General features: G+C 57.0%; 1 protein-coding gene across 1 annotated transcript in view; it reads right to left on the reverse strand.

The window, feature by feature from the left end:
- Window positions 1–1,778: 1,778 nt before the first annotated feature.
- The window catches only part of nop2 (NOP2 nucleolar protein homolog (yeast)), a 57,107-nt gene continuing 49,223 nt past the window's right edge, over window positions 1,779–9,662 (reverse strand). The window contains exons 11-12 of the mRNA XM_072494500.1: window positions 5,887–5,984; window positions 1,779–2,408 (exon numbers count right to left, since the gene is read on the reverse strand). Coding sequence (XP_072350601.1) covers window positions 2,021–2,408; window positions 5,887–5,984 — 486 coding nt within the window. The 3' untranslated portion in view covers window positions 1,779–2,020. The remainder of the gene's footprint in view (window positions 2,409–5,886; window positions 5,985–9,662) is intronic.

Consider the following 9,662-nt stretch of genomic DNA (forward strand, 5'->3'; position numbering starts at 1 on the left):
GTGAACAGCTGGACACAGAGTAGGAAGGTGAACAGCTGGACACAGAGTAGGAAGGTGAATAGCTGTAGTGTTGGAAGGTGAACAACTGCACACAATGTAGGAAGGTGATCAACTGCACAGGGAGAGGCAGACAGAGAGGGAGAGGCAGACAGAGAGGGAGAGGCAGGCAGAGAGGGAGAGGCAGGCAGAGAGGGAGAGGCAGGCAGAGAGGGAGAGGCAGGCAGAGAGGGAGAGGCAGGCAGAGAGGGAGAGGCAGGCAGAGAGGGAGAGGCAGGCAGAGAGGGAGAGGCAGGCAGAGAGGGAGAGGCAGACAGAGAGGGAGAGGCAGACAGAGAGGGAGAGGCAGACAGAGAGGGAGAGGCAGACAGAGAGGGAGAGGCAGACAGAGAGGGAGAGGCAGACAGAGAGGGAGAGGCAGACAGAGAGGGAGAGGCAGACAGAGAGGGAGAGGCAGACAGAGAGGGAGAGGCAGACAGAGGGCGAGGCAGACAGACAGAGGGCGAGGCAGACAGACAGAGGGCGAGGCAGACAGACAGAGGGCGAGGCAGACAGACAGAGGGCGAGGCAGACAGAGAGAGGGAGAGGCAGACAGAGAGAGGGAGAGGCTGACAGAGGGAGAGGCTGACAGAGGGAGAGGCTGACAGAGGGAGAGGCTGACAGAGAGAGGGAGAGGCTGACAGAGAGAGGGAGAGGCTGACAGAGAGAGGGAGAGGCTGACAGAGAGAGGGAGAGGCTGACAGAGAGAGGGAGAGGCTGACAGAGAGAGGGAGAGGCTGACAGAGAGAGGGAGAGGCTGACAGAGAGAGGGAGAGGCTGACAGAGAGAGGGAGAGGCTGACAGAGAGAGGGAGAGGCTGACAGAGAGAGGGAGAGGCTGACAGAGGGAGAGGCTGACAGAGAGAGGGAGAGGCAGGCAGACAGACAGAGGCAGGCAGACAGACAGAAATAGGCAGACAGAGAGAGAGAGGCAGACAGAGAGAGAGAGGCAGACAGAGAGAGACAGGCAGACAGAGAGAGACAGGCAGACAGAGAGAGACAGGCAGACAGAGAGAGACAGGCAGACAGAGAGAGACAGGCAGACAGAGAGAGACAGGCAGACAGAGAGAGACAGGCAGACAGAGAGAGACAGGCAGACAGAGAGAGACAGGCAGACAGAGAGAGACAGGCAGACAGAGAGAGACAGGCAGACAGAGAGAGACAGGCAGACAGAGAGAGACAGGCAGACAGAGAGAGACAGGCAGACAGAGAGAGACAGGCAGACAGAGAGAGACAGGCAGACAGAGAGAGACAGGCAGACAGAGAGAGACAGGCAGACAGAGAGAGACAGGCAGACAGAGAGAGACAGGCAGACAGAGAGACAGGCAGACAGAGAGGCAGACAGACAGAGAGAGATAGACAGACAGAGAGAGGCAGACAGACAGAGAGAGGCAGACAGACAGAGGCAGACAGACAGAGAGAGGCAGACAGACAGAGAGAGGCAGACAGACAGAGAGAGGCAGACAGACAGAGAGAGGCAGACAGACAGAGAGAGGCAGACAGACAGTGAGAGGCAGACATAGAAAGAGAGAGGCAGACAGAGAGTAGTCGGCAGGGGAGGGGGCGGAAAACGAAAGGGTGGTTGGTGTGACAGAGTGGGACTCTCAGCTTCCCTCCACCCCTCTGTTGTGTTCCTCGCCCTCCTCACACACCCCCACCCCTGCTGTGCTCGCTGTGTGTACCAGGTCTGGGAGCAACAAGGTCAGCGAGAGAGTCTAAATGAATGACCAAGACGGTGGGTGGTGGTGTTGAGGATTATAACTTTTTATTGTAAAAACAGAGGCAAAGAACAATCCAAAACTCAAGTCAAGACATTTAACCAGCTTAAGTGATACTGGGGGTGAAGATTGGTGACTAGACCTTGATCTTTCCTTGGGCAATCTTCCCATCAAATACTCATTAAGACGCATTCCTGACCCTGTTAGCCCCAAGGTTCACCCTAACCTTTCGCACATTGCAGTCACATTAGTCAGATTCTGCTCCAATTACCGAGGCTTCTGCTCTTTGACCTTCCTCCGCCCTCTGACTCCTGATCCTTTCAGTCTCTTCTGCAGCTTGACCTTCCTGTTGATCTTCTGAGCCCCAGCAACGGACCGTGCCTTCCCTTTCCCACCCACTTGAGACTTCTTTGGCTTCTTCCCAGAGGAGGCGGGGGCTTGAGGCGGCTTTGCGGCCTTCACCCCTTCGCCCTCGGGCACTGGCTCCCTAACTGTTTGGTCCTCGATAATGGGAGTTTCCGCAGCCTGAGCACGAGGCAGCACCAAATTGGAAAACTTCTTGAACTTTGCTACGAAGAACCCATCCATGTTGTGAGTGTGGGGATAGAAGCGGCGGGTTAGACGGAGGGAAGGGTGAAAACGGCGTTCCTGAAACCTGTGAATAGAAGTTCAGAGTCATAGGATCACACTGATGGGACTGTACAGAGTCACTGTTTATTCAGCAGGGTAAGGATCACTCACTGTGTAACTGTTCAGAATCACTGTATATTCAGCAGGGTAAGGATCACTCACTGTGTAACTGTACAGAGTCACTGTTTATTCAGCAGGGTAAGGATCACTCACTGTGTAACTGTTCAGAATCACTGTATATTCAGCAGGGTAAGGATCACTCAGTGTGTAACTGTACAGAGTCACTGTTTATTCAGCAGGGTAAGGATCACTCACTGTGTAACTGTACAGAGTCACTGTTTATTCAGCAGGGTAAGGATCACTCACTAACTGTACAGAGTCACTGTTTATTCAGCAGGGTGAGGATCACTCACTGTGTAACTGTTCAGAATCACTGTTTATTCAGCAGGGTAAGGATCACTCTCTGTGTAACTGTACAGAGTCACTGTTTATTCAGGGTAAGGATCACTCTCTGTGTAACTGTACAGAGTCACTTTATTCAGCAGGGTAAGGATCAGTCTCTGTGTAACTGTACAGTCACTGTTTATTCAGGGTAAGGATCACTCACTGTGTAACTGTAAGGATCACTCTCTGTTAACTGTAGAGTCACTGTTTATTCAGGGTAAGGATCACGCTCTGTGGATCTGTACAGAATCACTATTTATTCAGGGTAAGGATCACTCGCTGTGTAACTGTACAGAGTCACTGCTTATTCAGCAGGGTGAGGATCACTCACTGTGTAACTACAGAGTCACTGTTTATTCAGCAGGGTAAGGATCACTCACTGTGTAACTGTACAGAGTCACTGTTTATTCAGCAGGGTAAGGATCACTCACTAACTGTACAGAGTCACTGTTTATTCAGCAGGGTGAGGATCACTCACTGTGTAACTACAGAGTCACTGTTTATTCAGCAGGGTGAGGATCACTCACTAACTGTACAGAATCACTGTTTATTCAGCAGGGTAAGGAAACTCACTGTGTAACTGTACAGAGTCACTGTTTATTCAGCAGGGTAAGGATCACTCACTAACTGTACAGAGTCACTGTTTATTCAGCAGGGTGAGGATCACTCACTGTGTAACTACAGAGTCACTGTTTATTCAGCAGGATGAGGATCACTCACTGTAACTGTACAGAGTCACTATTTATTCAGGGTAAGGATCACTCACTGTGTAACTGTACAGAATCACTGTTTATTCAGCAGGGTAAGGATCACTCACTGTGTATCTGTACAGAATCGTTTTTTATTCAGGGTAAGGATCACTCACTGTGCAACTGTAGAGTCAGTTTATTCAGCAGAGTGAGGATCACTCACTGTGTTCCTGTAGAGTCACTGTTTATTCAGCAGTGTAAGGATCACTCACTGTGAAATTGTAGAGAGTCACTGTTTATTCAGCAGGGTAAGGATCACTCACTAACTGTACAAAGTCACTATTTATGGGGTGGAGGGCGCGAGGCCGACTGAGTACTTTGCCAAGATGTTGGCGGAGCTGGTGGGGGAGGGAGAAGATTCCTCCTGGTCCGAACTGGATCGGGCTCATCGGTCGTTGATGCCTAAACCAAAGACCAATGAGCCGCCAATGGCCATGATTATTTGCTTCCACAGGTACCACGTGAAGGAGAAGGTCCTGAGTTGGACGAAGCAGAAGCGGGCAGTGCAGTGGGCTGGGACTGGTATGTGTGTCTACCAGGACTTAACTGTGCAGCTGGCGAGGAGGTGGGCAGCCTTCGGCCGAGTGAAGACGACACTGTGTAACAGCGGGGTGCGGTTCGGCGTAGTGTACCCAGCCAAGTTGAGGGTGACCTACAACTCCAGAGACTTTTATTCCGAGATGGTGGAGGCAACGGAGGCCTTTGCCAAGGCTGAAGGTTTGGGGCAGAAGTGAGAAATGGGACTGAGTATGTCTTGGACCGTGGAGAGGGGAGTTGGAAGAGTGTATATATATATATATAGTTCTGTTTTATATTTTTACTTCATGCTGTTATGTGGATCAAGCTTTGTCTTTGAGGTCGAGGGTGCTTGTGCACCTAAAATGTTTGAAGGCCGATGTGGTGATACTGCAGGAGACCCACCTGAGGGTGAAGGATCAGATGAGGCTTAGGAAGAGCTGGTCTAGCCAAGTATTTCATTCAGGTTCGACAGCAGGGTGCGTGCGGGGTAGTGGTTTTGGTCAGTAAGGGAGTGAGGTTCCAGGTGGAGAAAGTGGTGGCGGACCAGGGGGGATAGATATGTGATAGAGACAGGGGCATTGGAGGGGAGGTTGGTGGCGTTGGCAAGTGTGTATGGTCCTAACTGGGATGATGTAGGGTTCGTGAGGAAGGTACATGAGGCCATCCCAGATGTGGATTTGCATGAGCTTATAGTGGGTGGGGACTGGAACTTGCTGCAGGAGCCACGGTTGGACAGGTTGCTGCCGCGCTTGCTTGCCCAGTCCGGGGGGGGGGGGGGGGGGCGCGCGATGGCGTTGACTGGATTTATGGACGAATTGTGAGGGGTGGACCCCTGGAGATTCTTGCGCCCGAGGGAGCGGGAGTATTCGTTTTTTTGTTCAGTTCACAATGTGTATTGGAGGATAGATTTTTTGATAGTAGGGAAGGCGCTGTTGGCTGGGGTCAGGGGATCGGAGTATTCGGCAATAGCAATTTCGGATCATGCGCCGCATTGAGTGGACATGGTTTTGGAGGAGGGGGCAGTGTAGAGGCCGGGGTGGGGATTGGAGGAGGGGTTGCTGGGGGACCGAGGTTTCTGTGAGAAGATTGGGAGGGTAATTAAGGAATACGTGGGTTTTAACTGCCCAGGGGAGGTATCACAGCCGGTGGCATGGGAGGCTCTGGAGGCAGTGGTGAGGGGGGATGATATCGTTTAAGGCGAAGGTGATTAAGGAGGAGAGGACGGAACGGCAAAGGTTAATAGACGAGATGTTGGAGGTAGACAGGAGGTATGCGGGGGATCCAGATCCAGCGCTTTTGGATAGAAGGAGGGAGCTACAGGCGAGTTTTGACCAACTTTCCACAACGAAGGCAGTGCGCCAGTTGTGGGCGAGGGGAGCGGTCTACGAGTATGGAGAGAAGGCATGCTGGCAGGTCAACTTCAGAGCGAGGCAGCAGCGAGGGAAATTGTTCAGCTGCGGGATAGGACAGGGAAATTGATGGTGGAGATCAATAAGGTATTTGAGGAGTTTTACGAGAATTTATACAGGTCGGAGCACTCAGCCCATCGAGTCTGCTCCGCCATTCAATCATGGCTGATACTTTTCTCATCCCCAATCTCCTGCCTCCCCCCCCAGAACCCCTATTGATCAAGAATCTGTCTTAAAGACACTCAGTAAAGTGGGAACTCCTGGGCTGTTTGGAATACCTGAGGTTCAGGGAGGAGGATAGTGCCACATTGGAGGAGTGATAATGTTTATTCAGCAGGGTATGGCTCACTCTCTGTCAAATAGGAATTAGAATCTCACTTACCGAGTGAAGCCTTCTTTCCCGAAGTCAATCCCAGTCGGCACCAGTTTAACATTACGTTTTTTCAGGGCGTAATCCACCACCCACTCGTTCTCCTCCACCTGGGAATCAGGAGCAAGATGTGAGCTCCAGGGGAGACTCAGTTAAATCAGAGCCGTCCTGCTGCTCAGTGAAGGGTCGAGCCGAGTGCCAGGCACACAGTCAGGGAGGCGCTACACCACCTCACGTCTCAGCTTGAGTCTGGTCGTGACGCAGAGACCTCCCGCCCACCTCGCAGCCCTCCCTCCCACCTCGCCCAGCTCCCTCCCACCTCGCCCAGCTCCCTCCCACCTCGCAGCCCTCCCTCCCACCTCGCCCAGCTCCCGCCCACCTCGCAGCCCTCCCACCTCGCCCAGCTCCCTCCCACCTCACCCAGCTCCCTCCCACCTCGCAGCCCTCCCTCCCACCTCGCCCAGCTCCCTCCCACCTCGCAGCCCTCCCTCCCACCTCGCAGCCCTCCCTCCCACCTCGCCCAGCTCCCTCCCGCCCACCTCGCAGCCCTCCCTCCCACCTCGCCCAGCTCCCTCCCACCTCGCCCAGCTCCCTCCCACCTCGCCCAGCTCCCTCCCACCTCGCCCAGCTCCCTCCCACCTCGCCCAGCTCCCTCCCACCTCGCAGACCTCCCGCCCACCTCGCAGCCCTCCCACCTCGCCCAGCTCCCTCCCACCTCGCAGCCCTCCCGCCCACCTCCCAGACCTCCCGCCCACCTCCCAGACCTCCCGCCCACCTCGCAGCCCTCCCACCTCGCCCAGCTCCCTCCCACCTCGCAGACCTCCCGCCCACCTCGCCCAGCTCCCGCCCACCTCGCAGCCCTACCGCCCACCTCGCAGCCCTCCCGCCTCGCCCAGCTCCCTCCCACCTCACAGCCCTCCCGCCCACCTCGCAGCCCTCCCGCCCACCTCGCCCAGCTCCCTCCCACCTGGCAGCCCTCCCACCTGGCAGCCCTCCCACCTCGCCCAGCTCCCTCCCACCTCGCAGCCCTCCCTCCCACCTCGCCCAGCTCCCTCCCACCTCGCAGCCCTCCCACCTCGCCCAGCTCCCTCCCACCTCGCAGCCCTCCCACCTCGCCCAGCTCCCTCCCACCTCGCAGCCCTCCCTCCCACCTTCGCCCAGCTCCCTCCCACCTCGCCCAGCTCCCTCCCACCTCGCCCAGCTCCCTCCCACCTCGCCCAGCTCCCTCCCACCTCGCCCAGCTCCCTCCCACCTCTCCCAGCTCCCTCCCACCTCGCCCACTTCCCTCCCACCTCGCCCAGCTCCCTCCCACCTCGCCCAGCTCCCTCCCACCTCGCCCAGCTCCCTCCCACCTCGCCCAGTTCCCTCCCTCCCACCTCGCAGACCTCTCTCCCACCTCGCCCAGCTCCCTCCCACCTCGCAGACCTCTCGCCCAGCTCCCTCCCACCTCGCCCAGCTCCCACCCACCTCGCCCAGCTCCCTCCCTCCCACCTCGCAGACCTCTCGCCCAGCTCCCTCCCACCTCGCCCAGCTCCCTCCCACCTCGCCCAGCTCCCACCCACCTCGCAGACCTCCCTCCCACCTCGCCCAGCTCCCTCCCACCTCGCCCAGCTCCCACCCACCTCGCCCAGCTCCCTCCCACCTCGCCCAGCTCCCTCCCACCTCGCAGACCTCTCGCCCAGCTCCCTCCCACCTCGCAGACCTCCCTCCCACCTCGCAGACCTCCCTCCCACCTCGCCCAGCTCCCTCCCACCTCGCAGACCTCCCGCCCACCTCGCAGACCTCTCGCCCAGCTCCCTCCCACCTCCCAGACCTCCCTCCCACCTCGCAGACCTCTCTCCCACCTCGCAGACCTCTCTCCCACCTCGCCCAGCTCCCTCCCACCTCGCCCAGCTCCCTCCCACCTCGCAGACCTCTCGCCCAGCTCCCTCCCACCTCCCAGACCTCCCGCCCACTTCCCTCCCACCTCGCCCAGCTCCCTCCCACCTCGCCCAGCTCCCTCCCACCTCGCCCAGCTCCCTCCCACCTCGCCCAGCTCCCTCCCACCTCGCCCAGCTCCCTCCCACCTCGCCCAGCTCCCTCCCACCTCGCAGACCTCTCGCCCAGCTCCCTCCCACCTCGCAGACCTCCCTCCCACCTCGCAGACCTCCCTCCCACCTCGCCCAGCTCCCTCCCACCTCGCAGACCTCCCTCCCACCTCGCAGACCTCCCTCCCACCTCGCAGACCTCTCTCCCACCTCGCCCAGCTCCCTCCCACCTCGCCCAGCTCCCTCCCACCTCGCAGACCTCTCGCCCAGCTCCCTCCCACCTCCCAGACCTCTCGCCCAGCTCCCTCCAACCTCCCAGACCTCCCTCCCACCTCGCAGACCTCCCTCCCACCACGCCCAGCTCCCTCCCACCTCGCAGACCTCCCTCCCACCCCCCCACCTCGCAGACCTCCCTCCCCCCACACCCAGCTCCCTCCCCCTTCCCCGCCCTCCCCCCACCTCACCCAGCACTCTCCCACCCCCCTCCTCCCCCCCCACCTCGCAGACCTCCCTTCCAGCACTCCCACAACCCCTCCCCCTCCCTCCTCTCCTCCCCCTCCTTCCTCCCCGCCCTCCCCCTCCCCATCTCTCCTCCCTTCACCCCTCCCCCCCCACCCCCCTTCTCCCCCCTCCCCTCCACACCCCCTCCCCCTCCCTTCCCCCCTCCCCCATCTCTCCTCCCTTTCCCCCTTCCCTCCCCCCCCCATCTCTCCTCCCTTCCCCCCCCTCCCCACCCCCCCTCCCCACTCCCCACCCCCCCTCCCCACCCCCCCTCCCCACTCCCCACCCCCCCCTCCCCACTCCCCTTAAAATCATAGAAGTTCACAGCATGGAAACAGGCCCTTCGGCCCAACCAGTCCATGCCGCCCAGTTTTTACCATTAAGCTAGTCCCAGTTGCCCGCACTTGGCCCATAACCCTCTATACCCATCTTACCCATGTAACTATCTAAATGCTTTTTAAAAGACACAATTGTACCCGCCTCTACTACTACCTCTGGCAGCACATTCCAGACACTCACTACCCTCTGAGTGAAGAAATTGCCCCTCTGGGCCCTTCTGAATCTCTCCCCTCTCACCTTAAACCTATGCCCTCTAGTTTTAGACTCCCCTACCTTTGGGAAAAGATGTTGACTATCTACCTTATCTATGCCCCTCATTATTTTATAGACCTCTATAAGATCACCCCTAAGCCTCCTACGCTCCAGGGAAAAAAGTCCCAGTCTATCCAACCTCTCCTTATAACTCAAACCATCAAGTCCCGGTAACATCCTAGTAAATCTTTTCTGCACTCTTTCTAGTTTAATAATATCCTTTCTATAATAGGGTGACCAGAACTGCACACAGTATTCCAAGTATGGCCGTACCAATGTCTTGTACAACTTCAACAAGACGTCCCAACTCCTGTATTTAATGTTCTGACCAATGAAACCAAGCATGCCAAATGCCTTCTTCACCACCCTGTCCACCTGCGACTCCACCTTCAAGGAGCTATGAACCTGCACTCCTAGATCTCTTTGTTCTATAATTCTCCCCAACGCCATACCATTAACTGAGTAGGTCCTGGCCTGATTCGATCTGCCAAAATGCATCACCTCACATTTATCTAAATTAAACTCCATCTGCCATTCGTCGGCCCACTGGCCTAATTGATCAAGATCCCGTTGCAATCCTAGATAACCTTCTTCACTATCCACTGTGCCACCAATCTTGGTGTCATCTGCAAACTTACTAACCATGCCTCCTAAATTCTCATCCAAATC

This window comes from Scyliorhinus torazame, unplaced genomic scaffold (genome assembly GCF_047496885.1).
Source record: "Scyliorhinus torazame isolate Kashiwa2021f unplaced genomic scaffold, sScyTor2.1 scaffold_547, whole genome shotgun sequence".
Lineage (NCBI taxonomy): Eukaryota > Metazoa > Chordata > Chondrichthyes > Carcharhiniformes > Scyliorhinidae > Scyliorhinus > Scyliorhinus torazame.